Here is a 22,618-nt window from a genome sequence, read left to right as displayed (position 1 = left end):
TAACACTTTAAATGTTTAACGGAAGTTCTGAAACTTTACTGTGCATACGAATCACCCAGAGGGCTTGTGAGATTGCAGACTGCTGCCCACCACTCACCTCCCAAGAGACTGGGATTCAGAGTAGGTGTGGGGTGGAGCCCATGAATTTGCACTTCTGAGAAGCTCATTCACGTTACTGCTGCTGATCCACAGACCATACCCCGAGTAGCTGGATCCTGATAACAGGTCAGGGTAAGGCCAGAGGAGAAGGCTACACCCAGGGATGGGACTGGGTGCAAACATAACAGAAAGGGGTGGAGAAATTGTGACAAACTAATGTATTTGGATGGTTAGTGCTTAGTCTGGAGAAGGTAACCAGGGCTCCTTTGTGTGTAGAATCAGGGCTTTCTTGCTAAAGGTGACCTATTAGTATTGAGACCAGATTGAGTTTCATAGATGGGAGGTGGAGTGATGGGGGATAAAAAGCATCAGCTGTTATATGAAAAATAACAGTTCACGTGTTTACATATTTACAACAAAGTATACTTATCTCCTGCAACACCTGTTTGCCAGCCCTGACGGGGATGAGTAAACTCACTGAGAACTTCCACCCCAATATGGCTGCTCTGCTCATCTCCTCTTGCAGCATCAAAAACACTTGATTGGCAGTGTTAAAATCACTCTACCAGGTTTCTGGGTCCCAAGACAGGACATGGTTCCAGTGGACTGAATGTACTTCGGTGAAGTCCTATCAGGTTTACCTGGTTGGACTTATCTCACCTTCTAGGAAGGGCACAGGAGTAGCTGCACACCAGTGTGAATGTACTTAATGCCCCTGAACTGTATACACTTAAAAGCGGTTCTAATGGGAAACTTCAGGTTATGTATATTCTACTACAATAAGAAAAGAAGGGCACAGGGCTGAAGACGTGTGTTCACACATGCAGGGTTTCTACTAATTCTGCTGACAAGTGCCATGCAAGTGCTTTGCAGGTGGACGGGACTGCGGTGGGTCAGGGCTGCGGCACACCTGCAGTAAAGGTGATGGCCTTTCCCAGACCGCCTCACAGGCAGCAAGGTGCCCCTATACTGAGATGGCTTAGGCCGTTCATTCCTGGAAGGCGGTGTTAGCTGAACCGGACCTTGTATAGCTCCTCGCACACAGCCCAAGGGCCTATGGGACAACCGGCCATTTCTCCTCTCTTCCAGCCTTGCCCCTCGCCTGACTTCATGCTACTTCCCTCCCGTGATACAAGCTCTCTGGTCTTAAGAAAGGAGGAGGCTCCCCGAGGAGGCCGAGAGGACAGCTACCTTCCAGCATGCTGACATGCATGGCATCATTGGCTTTCTTTGGGACGCTGAGCATCACCTCCAGGCCATCCTTGAGCTCCCCCTTCCCCTCTTCACAGCAAGTTAAAAGTTCCTGGGGAAAAAGTCCAAACACAATTAGAACCGTTTCCCCCAGCTTCCCTACCCTCCCACCACCAATCCAACAAGGTAATTACACACCAGCTTCATTCTCTATAATGGTTCCCTCTAAGCTATAAGAAGAGTGGGTGGTGTGGGATGGGATTATCTCCAAAGAAGTCAACCACAATTTTTTCCCCAACTGAGCTTCCTCAGCTCAGTTCATCCAAACGAACTCAATTCAATCCAACTCCCAAATGGCTGACACTATAAGTCGGCAACCAGGGTGTTCTCGGTCACTTGACTGCCCTCCTAGAGAAGGGGATGCCCCTGGAAAACACATGAACGGAGGTGCAGTACTGTGGAATCGTAAAGAGAAGACAAGCGTGTGCCAGGAATGGTCAGAATTCATTTATTGCCACATGACTAGCACCACTTTTATTTACACACCTCTACTGCCCGAATGCTGGCTTCCACCACACTGGGGGCAATCTGGGGCTACAGACATTCTAGGTTTATAGAGTGTCAGACTTACGAAAGATTTTTAGATCATATGGACCAGGAGTTCCTAACCTGGGGCCAACAGATGGGATCCTGGACTAGTCCTTTCATTGTCAGATGGGGAAACTGTTACCAAGAGGGACTGGGATTTTCCCCAGGTTACAGAGTTCACTGGAGGCAATGCAAGGGCTTAAATCCAGGTCTCTTAAATGCAAGTCCAGGAATCCACCCACCTCGCCAACCCTGGATCCTCCATGTGCTCCACCACACCGAGACTTCTGGAGCATGGCCTCTCTCTTACTTCCTCATTGGAAACTAGGTCTTTACCATCTCCATAAAAGGTATATAGTGTCTGATTGATGGAGAAAACATAATTTCCCACTATCTGAGGAATCATAAAGACCATTTAGATAGTTTAGGCCATATCAGAAAAATGCTGCCTTCCATTTTCCTTATCAGGGTTACTGTATCTTGCTCACTTGGACACTGGGAAGGAAACAGTTAAGCAACAGATCTGCACTTCATACTCTCTTCTTGCGGGGTTTGTTTAGGGGCAAGGGGAGGCAGGGAATGGGTGGATGTGTGGGGATGAACTTCCAGGAAAGAAAGAAGCCGACCAGATCAAACCTTGTAAACAAGTCAATGACAGACCTTCTAGCAAATAAACTAATGATACTTGCTGTGGAATGCTCTTGGTGGAATAGATCTGACCTACCTATCCAGGACTTATGGTAAACACACCTAGAATATGGGGCTTTTTGGGAATGGCTCCTTGGAAAGTATCACATAAGCTATGCAACTAAGAAAAAAGTGACTTGATGACCACAATGGCTCTCTTCAGGGTGAGTGATATGATGCAACAAGTATTTTAGAAATCTTGTATGTTAAGGAGGGCCACAGCCTATCCTAATGCTGCAAGAAAGGACTTGAAGGTGCTGGCAGTTCTGGACTTCTCTCTGTTTTACCTTTGCCTTAAGATTATTTGCATCCTTGGAATCACAGCCGTGCACCATTTAACAATGGGGATAGGTTCTGAGAAATCAACTAGTTGATTTCGCCATTGTGTGAGCATCACCAAATGTACTTACAGAAACTTAGATGGAATAGCCTACTACACACCAAGGCTATATGGTACAGACTACAGCTCCTTGGCTACAAGCTTGTACAGCATGTTACTATACAAACAATGTGAGACTAAACCAAGCGCACGAGGAAACACAGCCATTGAGAAATGAGGTAAATGAGGCTGCTGCCAGTGTAACACGGCATACTGTTTTATACCAAACATTTTTTAATAAGCAGAAAGGGTACACTCTAAAATAGTAAAAGAATAGTAAGTATATAAACCAGTAGCAGTCATTTTTATCATTATCAAGGACTACGTACTGCACAGAGTTGTGTGTGTTATCCTTATACAGCACAGTAGGTTTGTTCAGACCAGCATCACTACGACACGTGAGTAATAGGTTGTGCTACAGCATTATGATGGCCACCGCATCACTAGGCCACAGGAACTGTTTCAGCTCCATTATAATCTTACGGGATCATGGTCATATTGCAGCCTATAGCTGGTCGAAATGTCATTAGGCCACACATGACTGTATTAGCAGAGCTTTATACTCGGTAGGATAGCTGATTAGTGAGAATCTGGTCTGAAAATCCAACCTTTTGTATTATCTTGGATACACTCCACACGAAGAAGGGAGCTTTGCGTGTCCGAGGAACAGGTGAACTGCCCAGAGCACATGAGGCAGAGGGGCTCAGCTCCCGGCTCTGTCCTTGGTACCAGGCAGTATAACCTCAATCGTTGCCGAGAAGGTGGCATTTCCTTCTGCCAACCTGAACTCTGATTTTCCTCACCACTTTCCTAATTCTAACCCTCTCAGCCCTTGTTTTTATACATCATCAACAGAACTCCTAGGCAGAAACGTAAGAGAGAAATAAGAAATATGCTTCCATTTACAACAGAAAACACAATTAGTTTCACCCCCAAAGCAATCTGGCAAGTCTGTTCATCAACCAGCAAAGCCAATAAGCTCTATTTGGATTCTGGCTATAGTTTATGATAAAGCGAAGGCCTCACATTTAATATACACTGCAAAAGGAAGTTTTTGCTGTCATATAACACCTATAGTGAGGAATCCCAGAGAATACTGGTAATTAAATATCAATTTACTTGGAATAAAATGGACTTTAATGAGAAAATGAATTCCAGATTATTTATTTATAGTTAAAGCTCAGCAAACTCTTTTCTTTTACTCAGCAGGCACTCTGCCACCAGCACATTTAAAAGAGGCCAAAATTACCTTAAGTGTTTTTTTTTCCCAATGGTTCTACCATTTCTTCACAACCAAATTCCCACTACTTTATTTTTGCCCTTGTCAGTCCCGCAGAGTCATATCTCCCTAAAACATTCAACACAGAATGAAGGGCCAGGGCCCACCCGCCTAGAGCAAAACAGGGGACGGCCCATCCTTTCTCCACTTTCCTCCCTTGTCTGCGTCACAAAATTAATCCTCGGAACCTCAGCCTTTTGGGTGTTACAGGGAGAGGTGAACAGCTGTCCCCTGGGAACTGCATCTTAATCAATGTGAGGTACTGCCAGTGCAAATGGGTGAGCTGGTTCCTACCCCTACCCCTCAATTCCTCAAAAGCCTTGGGGATACTTTAAAAAAAGACAAAAGTAAATTTAAAAAATTGTTTGGCATAAGAAAAATCATTTAGAAGGGTCAAGCATGATGTGGGATAGGGAAGGGGGTGAATAATTAGAGTGTACAGGTCTGGGCTAAGGAGAAACTACTGTGAGTGACCAAATTCGATGCTAACTGACAGTCACAGGTAAAGGAGGCCCTAAAGCTCCTGTGACTGAAGGTCGAAAGCACACCAATTTTTCAGCACACGTGTTCCCCCCACCCCCAACACGCCACATGGAGATCTTGTGAGAATTTTGGGTCTTTACATAGGAAACCCCATAACAAAGAGGACACCTTCAAAAGTGCTCCTGCCAGAACAGCCGAGGTGTCCTGCACTTTGTTATTTCTCATACTAGTCCTCAGTAAAGGCCAGGGGCATGAAGACACATTGTAATTCTCTAGTCATTTCTGCAGTTGGATGACTTGAGTGCCTGGGAGCAAGAGCCCGTGGTCTCTTCTTGGAGACAGGAAGGAGGTTTGAAGAAGGAGGCTGAAGGGAAAGGGTGGAACAGGGCCCTGCCCTGACCTAGAGGGGTAAACGACGTCCAGGGCACAGGCTCACTGCTGCCCCCTCTGTGCTCATCCCAGAACCACGGGTGCTAAGCCAGGAACCCCATGGACTTAACGATGGGTACACTCTCTAACATGACTGGAAATCTAGATATGAAACTAGACTGGTTTTCAGATTCTGTGAAGCTAGAATATGTGATATTCTGCAAGTGCCAGCCTGCAAACCAAAGGGTTGCCAGTTCGAATCCCAGTCAGGGCACATGCCTAGGTTGCAGGCCAGGTCCCCAGTGGGGGTGTGTGAGAGGCAACCACACATTGATGTTTCTCTCCCTCTCTTTCTCCCTCTCTTCCCCTCTATCTAAAAATAAATAAATTAAATCTTTTAAAAAAGAATTAAGATAGATAGGGGTTATATAATTGTCTATAATACCAATTTCCTGGGCTTTTTGTGGGGAAATGTCATATTTTCAGACTGTCAGTATATTCTCCTCTGAGAAGAATCAGCCCAAACTACTTAGTATTTTCCATCATTTTATTATTCAACTTAAAACAAAAGATTTTAGAGAAATCCAAATCTCTTGGTTGGCTCCAAACCTCTAAAATATGAGATCCTACAGACATAAGAGTGTCATTGTGTTTTAATAGGCAATCTTCAAGTATTTCCTCCAAAAAGCCTCATAGCCTTGACAAACAGAGATTAAGACAATGGCCAGTACTGCCCTGGACTCCAGTGCCCACGCAGACTGACACTGCCCATAAGGCCTTGGCCTTTGATCCTATCAGAAGCAGGGGCCACTACGGGGGATCTTCTCTAGGAGGGAAGGACAGGAGAGGCTCTACGTACCAGCCAATGCCTGGGGTGGCAATCGCTAAAAGCTGTACAGAGGTGGGTGGCTGTGAAAGTCGTCATGACCTGCTCCTGCTCCCACTGAATGAGACCTGGAGTTTCACAGGGCAGGACATGCAGTCTGGAGCCAGCAATGCCAGCACGGCTCCTCTCTGAAGCTAAGCTCTAGGTAGAGGCAAGGTCTTCAGGTGGAAGCTTTTCCACCCTCAGACAAAGGTGGGACTCCCTGGGCCTGGGCACTTGTGTGGTAGGGGGTGACGCAGAGGGGAGGGGAGGTACCTTCAGGAGCAGCTGGTACTTGGTAATCCTCTGGACGGGCTTAATTAGGTAGGAAGAGATGGAGTTGGCCAGACCATGCCGCTGCTGTATCTCCTACGGGGTGAAAACGGCACCATTAGACACGGAGGAGCAGGCACATGTGTGTGTTCTGGGAGGAGGCAGGCAGAGTAAGAAGAGAGGACAAAAGAAAAAAGGTGATTATGAGAAACTGTTCTTTGATGGGGAGAGGGAAGCAGAAGACACATATGACAGACTAAGGTGCATACATAAATAATCAATAGAAAGAAAATGGAGAGATGGCAAGAGGGGAGGAGCTTTAGGGAAACAAAGCAGACTTGTGAAACAGAAATGGACATTAAGAAGAAATAGAGAAAGACAAAGGTGGAAAAAAGAAAGTGATAAGGTAAATATTGGACAGGAAGGTAAAGAGGAGGTGAAGAAGAAGAAGTGAAAGGAAATAAACCCGGAATGGAGGAAATGAAAGGGGGATAAAAGGGAAGATGAGAATAGAGGGAAGGCTGAGAGTGAGGCTCTGATTTCTGTCCATGGCTCCTGCGTATTTATCTGCCTGTGGTCTCCTTCTTAAAACTGCACAAGGATACATCTCATTTCCCATTCCTCCTCTCTTTAAATTGAATGCATCCTTAGAATCACCACTCCCTCCTTACAACTTTTTCGTTGTGATCAAGGATACCTCCTTCATTCTTCAGGTCTGTTGAGTTGGAAACCGTGCAGCCATTATCAGTTGTTTCCCTTCCATTACCCCTGACAACTGGGGAAGACGAGTCTTTTCTGTCTATTTTCACCCACACCATCCATATCATTCACGCCCAGGCTATGACCGTGGCCTCCAACTGCTGTTTGTGTCTCTAGTCTCTTATTTTAGTCCACTCTCTAACCTGCCTCCAAAGTGATCTTCCATCCCCCAAGGTCCAGGTGTAATGACAGTTAGGGGAGGGTAAACTTCAGTCTCTTCCCTCAAGAACCTTACAATCTAGCTGGCTGATAATACTCCCACACGTGAAATAGACAGCCACGAAGGATAACAGTAAGCATTCTCACTGGTTATAGCCAGGAAGACCAGAGAAGGGTCACTGGCCCCATGAGTGGTTTTACAGACAGGAAGCCTTCGGCTGGGGCTTAGAGGGTTGGTTGGGGTGGTGCAGCGGGAAGCTGGAAGAATAGCTCCCTATAGAGGGAAACTATATAGAGCAAAATACACAGCAAATAATCATTATATATTTAGATGATAATGAGGACCACGCCTGAGAGGTACAGAGGTTGCACACCTAGATTCTAGAAAAAGTGAAAAATATAGTTAAATAACCAAGATGCTTTTAGGTGATTGCTAAGGTTGAGCTAGAATGAAGAATTAGGGTTTGTTGGTGAATTTCTCAATGTAAAGGATTGTAGATATTTAATGGAAGGAAAACTCCATTAATTAAACATGAAAGCAATGTTTCAGGAAGAGTAATTTAAATCTAATAGCAACATAGGGGGTTGGAACATAGGGACAAGCAGACTGATGAGGAGGTTATTGCAAAAGGCTAAGTGTAGCCATAGAGTGACCATATGATCCAGCAATTCTACTCCTAGGAAAACAGCGTGGGGCAAAAGCAGGTTTAAAGTTATGAGTACTTGAAATGCTTTATTCTTGTGTTATTATTTATTAATTATTGTATATTTTCCATACAAATAACTAAACCTACTTTTGCCCCACCCTGCATAACCAAGAGAAATGAAAACATATGTCTACACAAAAACGTGTGCACAATGTTTATAGAGTATTATTAATAGTAATATTAATAATAACATGGAGAAGGTGGACATGACTCAAATGTCCATCGACTGATGAATAGAAAAACAGAATGTGATATATCTGTACAATAATATACTATTTGGCCATAAAGAGAAATGAAGTACTGGGACATACTACANAGACTGATGAGGAGGTTATTGCAAAAGGCTAAGTGTAGCCATAGAGTGACCATATGATCCAGCAATTCTACTCCTAGGAAAACAGCATGGGGCAAAAGCAGGTTTAAAGTTATGAGTACTTGAAATGATTTATTCTTGTGTTATTATTTATTAATTATTGCATATTTTCTATACAAATAACTAAACCTACTTTTGCCCCACCCTGCATAACCAAGAGAAATGAAAACATATGTCTACACAAAAACGTGTGCACAATGTTTATAGAGTATTATTAATAGTAATATTAATAATAACATGGAGAAGGTGGACATGACTGAAATGTCCATCGACTGATGAATAGAAAAACAGAATGTGATATATCTGTACAATAATATACTATTTGGCCATAAAGAGAAATGAAGTACTGGGACATACTACAATATAGATGAACCTTAAAAACATCCCACTATGTGAAAAATCAAGTCAGTCATAACAGAACACACATTACATGATTTTATTTCTATGAAATGTTCACAACAGGCAAATTTACACATGAGAAGAGAGATCATTGGTTGCTTAAGGCTGGGGAGTTGGAGGGAGGAAAGGTTGGGGGTGGTAGCTAAAGAGAACAGGGTTGCTTTATGAGATGATAGAAACATTCTAACATTAACATTGACTGTGGGGTAGTTGCACAGGTCTGTGAATACACACACACACACACACACACACACACACACACAGGTGTTTAACAGGTGGGCCTAAGCCAAGACTAGTGAAAACAAAGCATTAGGAGAAATAAAAAGAAACATTTAAAGTTAGATAAGTTAGGACTTTCTATGTGGCTATGGAGAAGAGTAAAAAAGAGGAAATAATAACAAAAAATTACTGTTTCCTGCCAATTATCCCAGAAAGTAGCAATTTCCTCACTCACTTGCCTCTTCCCTAGAGTTGTATAGTTGTGGCAGGACTTGTTCAAGGATGACGGGCCAGACAGCTGGCAGCTTGACTCTCTTCGGCAGAGTAAACACTGTGAGTTTATCTGGGGGCTTTGGCAAGACAGCACATGCAATAATGTGCCTGTGACAGTCCTCCTGTCTGACAAGATGCCAGCTGGGGGAAAGGCAGCCTGTGCGGCGATGAGGAAGGGGGCTGCCTCCAGGGGCTAGGTCAGCGAACCATGCTTAGTGATCAACGTGGCATCAGGCATCACTGCCTCACGGTTTTCGTATATGGAGTGGAAAAGTCTGGATCACGTGAATGTGTGAGACTTTCCGGGCCTTCAGTTTTCTGTGTTCTCTTTACAAGAATGGGTGACAAGGGGCTGCCTTTATTAAGGGCTTATCTCTTTTATAGAATGAGGGCCTAAAGCAGAGAGTTCCTAAGTGCAGAATTTAGGAAAACCCTTCCGATGGGTGAAAAAAACTGGTAAAAATTATGCTTTCTGGAAAGCTTTGGGAAGAGTCAGGAGAGTTAACTACCCCCTCCCCACTTCCAGGATAAGCTCTGGGAACCCCTTCTGTTGGCTTTCCTGACTAATGCAGAGGCTAGTTAGGCACTACTTTGGAGATGGAGGATAGGGTGCAAAATTCGGAGTCTATCTGACTTCTCAAAGTCCAGAAATTGGCTAGAAACAGGAATGCGAGCAATGTGGAACCAAAGGAAAATGCAGTTTAACACCAGATACTGTGATGTGTACATAATGAACCAGGCAAACCATTAGCTAACCTCAAGGGGGGAGGTGTGAGTAACAGAAAGGTACACTGTTAAGCCGCCAAAAGGCAAGTCATTACCAATGCTGAGAGTAATGCTAAGAGTAAGAATGTATGCATAGAGAAAGGGAAGGATCCACCCAGAAAGCAACACTGGACCTTTAAAGTTAAGGAAGAGTTCCGAAGAGTGACTTTGTGCGTGTTTGAGTGTGTGCATGCGTGATAGAGGGGGTTGCAATCCATTTTAGGCAGAGGGAGCAGGGTGAGCACAGATTAGTCAGCAGGATGGTCTAAGGCAGGGGTCCCCAACCCCCAGGCCATAGACAGGTACTGGTCAGTGCCTGATAGGAACTGAGGGGCCAGACGGCAGAGGGCGAACTTGAATATAATGTGCTTGAATCATCCACAAACCATCCCCACTCCCCACCCCCGGTCCATGGAAAAACTATCTTCCATAAGCCAGTCTCTGGTGCCAAAAAGGTTGGGGACCGCTGGTCTAAGGCTTGCTCGGAGCACAGGGCACGCATGTTCAGAAAAATACAAAGTCGAAGACAGAACAAAGTGCACTTAAAATTTCAAAAAGACCCTCTGGATACTGTTGATGAATAGTCATCCAGAAACATCTTAAGGGAAATACATTATTGAGCAAAGATAATGGACAAAACATTCCATCAACTCTGATAACAAGTTAAGGTAGCCCTTTACTTGGGTTTTCTGTTTTATCAAATCTCACCTCAGAAATTCCAGTTTGGGGTCTTATAACCATTTCCATATTAATGGTCCATTTACAAATCATATGCTTTTTCTTGCCTGGTTTTCTCCCATCCAAGCATGATTGCTTCACTGAGCAATAGGATCCTTGGGGAATTATTTCTGTTACGGCAGCGTCAGGCTAGAAAGAGGCTTAGAATGTTTGTTTTGTAAACTGGACTGTGGGAACTGTGCTTAAATGTCTGTATTCCTCAGAGAGCCTGGCACACTATCTTGTGTCCAGAAGACATTCAAAATATTCATGGAAGGAATGGAAGCAGGTAGGCAGAGAGACAGACTGATGGACATGCTGAACTCCAAGCTTTTGTCACTTTGGATATGTCTATCAGAATGGGCATCACTGTTACAGGCTCTCTCACCGAACTTCCTTCCTGACCCCTCGTTTCTTCTCTCCCTCTTGTTCTTCCCTTGGATCCTGCAGTGACCCGCTTGATTCTATTCACTTTAGGTCACTCTCTGGGGACCGGAACTTACAGACGTATACCATCATTCACCAACAGGACTGGATCCTCATTCAAAACCAAAAGATCCAATGAGGCCCATTAGCTCTGACTCTCCCCCTGGCTTCCACTACTGCACCAGCGCTCAACCCAGAAACTTTAAAAACTCTCAAGGCCCAGCCCAAACCCAAGCCAATCAAAACAGAATCTGAGGGGCGGGACCCAGAATCAGCAGTTTTCAAAGCCCCCCAGGAGATTCCAGGGGTGGCCAAGGCTGAAACGATTGCATTAGAGTAGTGGTTCTCAAACTTGAGTAGGTGGCAGAGTCCCCTGGAGGGCTCCTTAAAACCCACAGTGTCAGGCTCTGGTCTGGAGATTCTGATTCAGTAGCATTCAAAATGTGCCTGTCTAACAGGTTCTCAGGTGAGGACGATGGGGCTGGTCTGTGGACCACACTTTGAGAACCCCTAAATTTGAGGGGGCTGAATATGAAGTAGAACAGCAACATCTTAGTGAACACCTGCATCAGAGTGGGCTCCTATACACACCAGACTCATGACTAGCTGGGGTGGAGGCATGGAGACAAACATGCTTTGTCCAAAATCACAGCACTTGAGATGGGATGGAGTAAAACAGAAGACAAACACTACTTTGGTTTTTCTCCATGCTTCCTCCATGAGATAGAGGTTTGGAATGGCCAGTAAAGATAAGAAAGGAACAAAAGATAGTAACCCATTATCCCGAAGTAGTGAAGCATTTCCACGTACTTCAATGGCTCAAGAATGGAAAATCACAGCTTACATCAAAGAAGGTGCCTGCATGCTCCAGAATCAGCTGGTTGGAATCAGGTTTGTTTTTACAGTAGGTGACATACATCTGGAATTTATCTGCCTAAAAAGAACAAAGACAATAACAGATAAGCATCCATTAGTGGCTCCCTTCTGATGACCGTGCCTATAGGGTCCAGCAAGGGCTGTGCAGTTAGATGCTCAGACACAGTATGCCACATGACTGCCCATGGCAAGTGTTCTGGGCTTATCTGGTGTGTGCTCCCAGCCAGACTTTGGGATGTTTTTCTCCTAACAGCATCAGAAAGCTTCCTGAAAGGAAGCTCATTTTGAAACTAGTCTTTGCTGGAAAGAATTAGCCAAACCAACTCACATATCATAACGTATTCTGAAGTTGGACAGAATTTATTTAGATGTTATCCCCTTGTTTGGATTATCTACTATTGTGCATCCCATCTTGAAAAGTGACAGCATTTGCTCTGAAAGCAAAAGCCAAGGAATGAAAATGAAGTACAATCTCAGAGCTAGGTCTGCTCATACTCCAAGTGTCTTCACTGGGGGCAGCTTGTAGGACATGTCAAGGGACTATGACATCATCCCCAACTTCTCAGAAGCAATGATGTGGGGACAGGAAAGCACTGGACCCTTTGGGGCAGGGCCTGAACAATGAGTACTAACCAAATTGTTACTTTAAGTCAAGAACCTTATGGCTTGGTGAAAATTCATTTCTCATTTCTTCAGGACTCTCTCGTTGGTGCCACACACCCTTTCCACGGGGAAAGGTATGTACATTCTGTCCACTAAGTACTTTTCCCATTTGTAAACCACTGCCCACCTTGGTGTCTATAAAGCATTTGGGGTGTCCTCATCTGAGAGAGCAGCCTAGATGTGCGCTGTTTATGTGGCAGGTTTCACTTGTGCCAGTACTTTTCTAAGTGCTTTATGTATATTAATCCATCGGATCCTCACAAGAACCCTGTGTACCGAGCTCCATTATCATCATCCCCATTGCACAGATGCGAACACTGTTAAACAGTGGTAGAGTCCAGGGAAGCCGACTTCAGGCTTCTTGGTCATAGTCTTTTTACCATTTATTCCTGTACTACACTCATAGGGTAAGGTTATAAGGCTTAAAATCATCTTGGGATAATTTTTGGCAAAATGTGCATATTTTATGCAATCATCAAGATTTTTCTGAAACCAATTTCTAGATTTATATATTACCTAGGAGGCATTCAGCATTCCTAAGAGATGTTGCTAAATCATACTTACGGTCGATTGCAAGGCAAATCCACAAATTGTATGAAACAAGATTTAAAAAATCCCTTCACTTAATGGTTTCTCTTTTTTCCTCTACACTGGAGACATGTAAGGAATCATACGTTGTTTATCACCATTGATGTGAAGTGTGCACATCCTCATGTATTTAGAGATAGAAAATGTATCAGCACAAGATAAGATAGCAGTCTGAGGCTTCCTGAAGACCTGAGAGAATGCCAGGAAGCAAGTGTGAATGTTTCATGAAAAGGGAGCGACTCAGGTCTTGAACTGTGGAGCTGACTGGGACGCATGTCGTAGACTAGCCAGTCCCCCAGCTCGGCTGAAATGTGTCCATCTATGAACACAAAACGTGACCGCAGCCCTGTCTATTCCATAAGGCCATTGAGAGCACTAACTCCTGAATTGTGAAGATGTTTTGAAAGTAATTTACCCATTTTGAGCAGAAGTTATAATTAGAAAGTAATGATTAAATACTAGATCTCCTGTCCCGGGGGAAGAATTTCCATGTTGAGTTGCACCTAGCATTTTACCTGACCTTCTCTGGAGACCTTTGCACTCACATCACAAACCTTGGCTCAGAATAATGTGATGTGGAGATGCTAATGGAGACTAATATTTTCACTTGCATAATTAGAATCTGGTACATTTAGCCTATTTACTTAGCCCATGACAATAGCACCTAAAATGACTGGACAGTGTCTTATAGGTTAGAATTAGGATGGACACCCAAAGAGTTTGTTCTCTATTAAGGAAGAACATGTAATCAACAAGTTGGTGGTTTGATGTATTCTCAAAGTTCTAATTCCTTAATCCTCATCCAGTTAAAAAACAAATAAAAAAACCTAATCAAAAACAACAAAAACAGTGGATGGAGCTAGAGTATTTCTCTATCAAGGGTGGTGGTCTTGTTTCATCTGCGGACACTTTGATTTTGGAAAGTGCTCAGAAAACTTAACGTGGTACTTGGACACAAGTCTGGGACTTTCCCCAAGGAGGGCACCGCTCCTCAGGGAGGGACTGCCTCTCTCAGGTCTACCCCTGGCCCTTTTCTACAGTCCCTGGTCCTATGTTAGAATGTCAGTGACACCAGTTCTCAGGTCAGGCACCAAAAAGTGATGCCATCTCACACGCTCTCCTGGGAAGCACTGGGACTATGGAAGAAACAGGATTTCGGGTCGGTTACCCAGGTAACAAAGCAGTGTCCCACGTCCTCAGGCAGCTGCTCGTACTTCTCCAGCTCTTTGAGGAAGATGCTGCAAGGGAGAGAAAGGCTGAATCAGACACCTCTGTGTGGCTCCCTCTCCCCTCAGAGGCCTGTGCTGAGGCCGGCACAGACCCATAGACGCTCCATTACTTACACACGGCCTCTCCACTCAGTGACAATGTGGCAAAGAGCAGTTTTAAATATGTGGGGACTAATGTCACTAAAATGTTTATTAATTGATTAACTAGTGCTACTTAACATAGTTTCCCTTAGGGGTTTATACTTCTCAGGCTGAAAATAATGAATTATTACCCTTGTTTGGGGCCTTTTAACAAACCAATTTTTAATACAAGTGAACTGAACACATTGTAACATTAAAAATATAGATATAAATATCAAAAAGAACAAGTTAATATCATCCATAATCCCAGGGAAAAAGTGGAAAAATATTTAATCCTACACAACTTTTTTCTAATTCTTGGCCTTCTTCCACCATAGACAGTTTGTGCTAAAAATTATGCATCAATGTTTCCCAATGTAGACATCTCTAGAAAAAAAATAATTTAATGGAGAAAAAGTTACAATGCATTTCAAAGTTGAATTGAATTACTGTGGAGTTATCTGCTATTGTGGATATCTGTGCATGGCTTCTTTCTGTGTTAGTGAGTAATCGAGAGTTGATTACACTGACTTTGAATTAGCACATTAAACAGTTTGTTTGAGCTCAGAAAATATGGGCTCTAATAAGCTGGCATCATTGGAGTGGAGTGAGCTTTTAAAAAATCACACACAATTTTTCAAATAAATAATTATGAGGCTGCAGTGTTACATGCTGATGGAAATGAATGATGGTGTAATCTTTACAAGTGTTACATGCTGATGGAAATGAATGATGGTGTAATCTTTACAAAGGACAATTTGACAGTTTCAGTCAAGATTTTTGTCTCTGCAGTTTCGATTCTGGAAAATTAAAGTTGCATTTACACACGTATGAGGTGGTGTACACACATGCGTGTTCACTGTGGCAGTGTTTATGATGGCGAAAGGTGGTTTGTAGGTGACTGAGTAAACTATGGTGTATCCACAGAACTGAATATTACATAGCTGTAAAAAAAAAAAGACAAAGCTTTCTACATTTTCATATGGAAGATCCTCAGGGCAGGATATTGAGTGAAAATAGAAAGAGCTGGAAGAATGTATATAACATGCTGCCTTCTGTCTAAGAAGGAAATATATATTCTTTTTTCCAACCCAAGAAACTAATGGTTAAAGGGCATAATTTCAGTTATTCAAGGAAAGTTCTGGATATCTAGTATATAGCATTATACCTATAGTCAACAATACTATATTGTATGCTAAAAATTTGCTAAGATATACATATTGTGTTAAATGTTCTCACCTAATAATAATAATAACAATAATTGGAAAAAGCTTTGGGAGGTGATAGGTGTGTCCATTACCTTGATGGTAGTGCTGGTTTCACGGGTGCACACTTACCCCCAACTCATCAAGTTGTATACGTTAAATGTGTACAGCTTTCTAAGTATCAATCACACTTCAATAAAGTGGCTTAAAGAAAAAACTTTTAACATAGGAAATCAGGGGAAGGAACAGGGTGAGATAGTGGTGGGCATGACTTCTCAATATATACTTTATATTTAATTTTGATTTTATAAATTAAATAAAATGATATAAAGCAGTTCTGAATTATTTTACAAGTTAACCTCTACCACTGGAAAATTTTATTGATTTGATTTATTCTGCCTGGCTCCTACTTCCCCAGCATTCTGGCAGTCTCTCACAAGTACAATTGGTTACGGGTTCTGTGTGTGTGTGTCACTCTTTTCTTTCCGATGACACAGAAAAATGTTTGTTTTGGTTTAAAAAATATGTATATGTGATTTTAAAATATTTGGCAAGTCATACTTGGAAAGCCAAAATGCTAATAATAATTGGTGGAATCATAGATGATATTTTTATGTATCCGCAATTTAAATTTTCTACAACAAATGGGCATTTAGTAATGACAAAACTCACATAAAAATTTTGGGGGCTCCTAGAAGCACCCATTTGATGGTAATCACCTTTCCCCTAGAGTATCTTGATCTGAATCATGGAATAGGCTACAATGCAATCTGAGCTTTTGAAATGCAAATATGCAGAGTTCAAAAATCAACAGTCCTGGAGAATTTTTAAAAATCATATTTACTATCTCTTTAAGAAAAACTGTAGGGGACACCCATATATTTAATACAACTTCCAAAATATAAAGAAGAAAAATATAATTGAGGATTAAACCTTTTTCAACACTAAAAGGGAAAAATCCTTTTTTGTTGCAAAGAGAAGAAATCTGCCCCATTACCATATAGATGATATGTTAATTCTGGAAAATTCCCATAACAATGTTAGCATATTAGTGTAATATTAATCTATTTTGATAAGTATTTTTATACCTGAAACTGAATTCTGAAGGACTTTTATTATGTGACTCTTTTCCATGAGGAACACTACATAACATAATGTATAAGAGCGTCACAGTTGGCCAGAGGTGTTGAGAACTTCTTTACACGGTCATTTCTCACACTGGCCCTTCAACAGTAATCTCAGGGAAGACAATGAATGGAAACCCAGCTCTGAGCCATGATGGGAGGAACAGGGCTTGGGGGTGAGGGGTTGTAATGACTTGGCAAGTGGGGACAGAAAATCTGAGGAACTATTTTAGGACAAGGACTAGTGACAGAAAATGAACTGCTTTAGATAAAGGAGAACATGAGAGGATGGGAGAGTTTGGAAGAAGAGAAAAAGTGGAGAAAGGGGTGAATCTGGAGGTCCTGGGCCTTAGGATAAATGCTTTTGAGAGACTTCCACCTCCCCACTCTCAGGATCTCACTCCAGCCCCCTAAACTCTGATTTTCATGGCATGTAAGCCATTCTCCTCCAAGAGTGAGCAACTAAATGGTAAAACAATCTGAAGCATGGCATTCCACACAGAATATAAAATTATGTTTTTGTGGTACTTTTATTTTTTACAATAGTTAACTTTTTTTGTAAGCACAGATATACATGATAAAAGAGCAAACCATTTGTCTCCTGGCCCCTCCTCAGAAGCAACTGTAGTTACTAATTTAAGGTGTAGTCTATGAATTGAGTGTCTTTTTTTGGCTCTTGTTTTGTTGTTGTTATTTTTCTATTTTTAAAAAACTTATTTGAGTGACATTAGTTAATACAATTATATAAGTTTCGAGTACACAATTCTATGTAATACATCATTTCTATATACTTTTGTTTTAGAAGTTGCATGGATACCCATAATAAACTTGAAAAAGTTTTCCTCTTTCCTTAACTTATGACCCATGGTCAGTTTGCTGGTCACTCAAGGTTAATTTTAAATGAACAGTGGTAACTGTAACCACAGACTTGATCATTGACTTAGATGCTGAAAATAGTCCTAGCAAGTTTATCTAAAATCCTGGAAATTTAAATAGAGCAATACCCTGGCTTTTTGTGGTAGCAACTTTCAAAAACCTATGGGAGAATGCTCAGTTTGGAGATCCTCAAAAATGAAAGCACTATGAAATGAATTAAATGCAGAGAATATTACTTCTACAATTAATGCCTTTCTGGAAAATGTGGGTTTTAACAGCAACTGCCACCAGTCTACCCTTCTACTGACTCCAAGTCTCACTTTCCTTTTTCCTCAAGCAAGCATGAGTTAAAGAACCAGACTTCACAGTTAGTCACAGTTGTGAGGGGGGTCTTCCAAAGTTTCATTTTCTTGTCTTTAAGTAATTCCCTTGTGGAGTTGTTGTGAGAATTTAATAAATCCACATAGTCAAAGAACCCACCTCAGTGCCTGGTATACATTAGGCACTAAATAAACATCAGTTCTTCAGGATCGGTGCTTCTCAGTCTTAATGAAACCACACTCTGATAAACATGTATCTCACACTCTCCCCCATTCACAGAGACAAAGTTCAAGAGCTCCCCCTACTAAGCCCCTGTTAAAAACAAGCAGCCCACAGGCCACATGTGACCCAGGATGGCTATGAATGCGGCCTAACACAAAACTGTAAATTTACTTAAGGCACCTTTTTTTGCTCATCAGTTTTCATTAGTGCTTGTGTATTTAATGCGTGGTCTAAGACAACTCTCCTGCTTCCAGTGTGGCCCAGAGATGCCAAAGGTTGGACACTCCCGCAACCATATCCTAGGAAAATCTTGATCCAGTATTAGGGCAAAAATTAGATTCCAAAGTAACATATTTAAATTTGGGAAATCCTAGGGTAAGCTAGCTTCTTTACTGTAGGACTTCCAAAATCCTATACTATTGGGTTGGCCAAAAACCTCGAAGGGTTTTTTCTGTGAGATGGCTCTAGTAGCACTTAGTTGTCATTAACTTTATTTAAAACAGTTTTGTTAGATTGTACCGTGGCAGCTGTCCTATCAATGTGCATTTTTAAAAAAACATCAAAATTGGTGAATTTTTGTGTATCCATTTTAATATTGGAGATGAAAAATACACAACATTTTTGGCATATTCATATTTTGCTTTACTATTTCAAGAAAGGTAAAAAAAAGATGTATGCAGTGCATGGAGAAGGTGCTGTTACTGACTGTATCAAAGTAGTTTGTGAAGTTTTGTGCTGGACATTTCTCACTGGACAATGCTCCACAGTTGGGTGGACTAGTTGAAGCTGATAGTGATCAAATTAAGACATTAGTTGAGAGCAATCAACATCATACCATGCAGGGGTTAGCCAACATACCCAAAATATCCAAATTGATAAAGTTATTGGGGAAAATGAAAAATGTGGCTTTAACTTTACAGAAAGATCCATATGGACTTGGGCAACCTAATATGATCAGGTACACTATAAATCTCTGAAGTGATGTAGTGTGCAGTGCTTCCCAAACTAATTTGAGAGTGGCACGTTTTTGGAGGGAGTATCAGACTTATACTCACAGAACACTCTTGGAAAACTCTAGTTACTGATCTCCACACCTGACTATGCACTGCCACCCAGGGATAGGATCTGAGTATCTGTACTGCTTAGAAAAGCTCCCTGGGTAATTCTGATGCATCCAGTCCACAGATCAGCAGTTGTAGGTGATGGCCCTAGATCCAGTGGTCTTCCAGTTGGCAGATCCTACATTGATGCTATATGATTGAGTTTCTTTTTATCCTTACCTGAGGACATTTTCTTTCATTGCTTTTAAAGGGAGGGGAAGAGAATGCATGTGAGAGGAACACTGATGTGACAGAGAAACGTCAATTGGTAGCCTCCCTCATGCACATGACCCGACCAGGGATCGAACCTGCAACCTAGGTATTGAACTGACCAGGGATTGAAACGGCAACCTTTCAGTTTACAGGATGATGCTCCAAACAATTGAACCAAACTGGCAAGGACTATGATTTAATTTTTAAATAAAAAAGTTAAGATTTAGAAAAGCTATCTTGTGTTGGACATACAAATTCACAACGTTGAGTAAGATATTTACTATAATCTCAGGGTAATTGTTGAAAGCAAGTGGCAGTATTAAACTCTAGTTTGCTTTTTAATTTGAAATTTCTGATGATAGGTAGATGATACATCATGTAAGTCTGATCAATATCATTTCACCTATATCAACTAGACATGATAAGCTTAAATTAAAGCACAAGAGGCCAGAACTCTCTTATAAATGATGGAATATTCCACCTCAGTTGTTTTATAGCAGTATCTTGGTCCTCACCATTTCAATTATTATATGTAATAAATCATGAGAGAATGAGAAAAACAAGTAGTTGAAGTGCTTGTGCGAATGTCTGTGGTTCTTTCGGAAATGAATAAAAATTTTAAGGAAATGTCAAGATCTAAGCAAAGTCACTACTCTATTAAATTATTATAATGTGACTTCCAGCCAAGATGGGGGTGTAGATAGATACACTTTGCCTCCCTGCACAATCAAAAGAAGAACAACAACAAATTTAAAAATGAAAAATAACCAGAACTGCCAGAAAACTAAACTGTATGGAAATCCAGCAACTAAGGAGTTAAAGAAATATTCATTGAGACAGGTAGGAGTGGGGAGAGGATGTGTGGCATGGCAGTGGCTGGAGGAATGGTAGGGTGAGGTGTTGGCTGGCAGACCAGGCAGTCCCACATTCCCTTGCAGATAAACTGGGAGGAATAACTGGAGAGCAAGACACTACACAATCCAGGGTTGCAGTGTGGGGAAATAAAGCTTCAAAACCTCTGACTGTAAAAACCAGCAGGGGTTGTGGTGGTGGGAGAAACACCAAGCCTCACAAGAGAGTTTGTTGGAGAGACACACAGAATCCTAGAATGTACACAAACCCACCCACCCAGGAATCAGCACCAGAAGGGCCCAATTTGCTTGTGGGTAGAGGAGGAAATGACTGAAAGCCAGCCAAGAGCTGAGCAAGCGCCATTGTTCCCTCTTGGACCCCTGTCCCACATATAGTGCCACGGTGCAGCTAGGTGGTTTGCCCTGCCCTGGTGAATACCTAAGGCTTTTCCCTTTACTATGTAACAGGCGCACCAAGAAATAAAAATATGGCCCAAATGGAAGAACAGATCAAAGCTCCAAAAATAGAACTAAATGATGAAGACACAGCCAACCTATCAGATTCAGAGTTCAAAACATTGGTAACCACGATGCTCACAGAAATGGTTTAGTGTGGCAAAATAGAGGAAAAAGTGAAGGCTATGCAAAGTGAAATAAAGAAAAATATACAGAGAACCAACAGTGAAGGGAAGAAAACTGGGACTCAAATCAACAATTAGAGAAGGAAGAAATAAACATTCAACCAGAATGGAATGAAGAAACAAGAATTCAAAAAAATGAGGAGAGGCTTAGAAACTTCCAGGACAACTTTGAATGTTGCAATATCTGAATCATAGGGGTGCCAAAAGGAGAAGAGGAAGAACAAGAAATTGAAAACTTATTTGAAAAAATAATGAAGGAGAATTCCCTAATCTGGCAAAGGAAATAGACTTCCTGGAAGTCCAGGAAGCCCAGAGAGTCCAAAAAAAGTTGGACCCAAGAAGGTTGGGAAGGAACACACCAAGGCACACCATAATTACATTACCCAAGATTAAAGAGAAGGAGAGAATCTTAAAATCAGCAAGAGAAAAGGAGACAGTTACCTACAAAGGAGTTCCCATAAGACTGTCAGCTGATTTCTCAAAAGAAATCTTGCAGGCAAGAAGGGGCTGGAGAGAAGTATTCAAAGTCATGAAAGGCAAGGACCTATATCCAAGATTACTCTACCCAGCAAAGCAATCATTTAGCATGGAAGGGCAGATAAAGTGCTCCCCAGATAAGGTCAAATTCAAGGAGTTCATCCTCACCAAGCCCTTATTATACGAAATATTAAAGGGACTTATCTAAGAAAAAGAAGGTCAAAACTATGAACAATAAAATGACAACAAACTCATACCTATCAATGACTGAACCTAAAACACAAATAAATAAACATAAAAAACTAAGCAAACAACTAGAATAGGGACAGAATCCCCAAAATTGAGGTCACAGAGAGGGTTATCAGTGGGGAGAAGGAGGGGGGAGAATTGGGGAAAAGGTACAGGGAATAAGAAGCATAAGTGGTAGGTACAAAATGGATGGGGGGGAGGGAGGTTAAGAATAGTATAGGAAATAGAGAGGCCAAAGAACTTACATGTACAATTGTGGACATGAACTAAGCAGGTGGGGGATTCTGGTGGGAGGGATGGTACAGGGCAGAGGGGATAAAGGGGAGAAAAAAATGGGACAACTGTAATAACATAATCAATACATTTTTTAAAAAGAAAAAATTATTAGAATACAATATATTATGAAACTACTCCATGAGAAAAATGCTTTCCTCTGGCTTTGTACAGAATCCTGGAAAATGAAATCTCTAACACTAACTGACAGAAAAGCTTTGTGAGGTACATTATTAAGTACTATGTTAACATGATACCTCAGACAAGGGTTTGATCTCCAAAATATATGAAGAACTCACACGACTCCACTGCAGGAAGAGAAACAACCCAATTAAAAAAATGGGCAAAGGACCTGGATAGACACTTCTCCAAGGAGGATATAGAGAGGGACCAGAGACTTATGAAAGTATTCTCAGCATCACTAGCCATCAGAGAGATGCAAATTGAAACCACAATGAAATACTACTTTACACCAATCAGAATTGCCATCATAGGCAAATCAACAAACAACAAGTGCTGGTGAGGTTGTAGAGAAAAGGAACCCTAGTGCATTGTTGGTGGAAATGCAGACTGGTGCAGC

General features: G+C 41.8%; 1 protein-coding gene across 7 annotated transcripts in view; it reads right to left on the bottom strand.

Moving 5' to 3' along the window:
• KALRN (kalirin RhoGEF kinase) overlaps positions 1 to 22,618 on the bottom strand; it is a 706,454-nt gene that overhangs the window by 211,032 nt on the left and 472,804 nt on the right. For all 7 annotated transcript variants that reach the window (XM_037033686.1, XM_037033687.1, XM_037033688.1 and 4 more), the window contains exons 26-29: positions 14,306 to 14,375; positions 11,855 to 11,944; positions 6,217 to 6,309; positions 1,291 to 1,402 (exon numbers count right to left, since the gene is read on the bottom strand). In XM_037033686.1, the coding sequence (XP_036889581.1) occupies positions 1,291 to 1,402; positions 6,217 to 6,309; positions 11,855 to 11,944; positions 14,306 to 14,375 (365 nt within the window). The remainder of the gene's footprint in view (positions 1 to 1,290; positions 1,403 to 6,216; positions 6,310 to 11,854; positions 11,945 to 14,305; positions 14,376 to 22,618) is intronic.

The sequence above is a fragment of the Sturnira hondurensis genome, unplaced genomic scaffold (genome assembly GCF_014824575.4).
Source record: "Sturnira hondurensis isolate 20B ecotype Veracruz unplaced genomic scaffold, ASM1482457v3 Scaffold0021765, whole genome shotgun sequence".
NCBI classification, from domain to species: Eukaryota; Metazoa; Chordata; class Mammalia; order Chiroptera; family Phyllostomidae; genus Sturnira; species Sturnira hondurensis.
The sequence above is the reverse complement of the archived record's forward strand: the minus strand, read 5'-3'. Positions and strand labels throughout refer to the sequence as shown.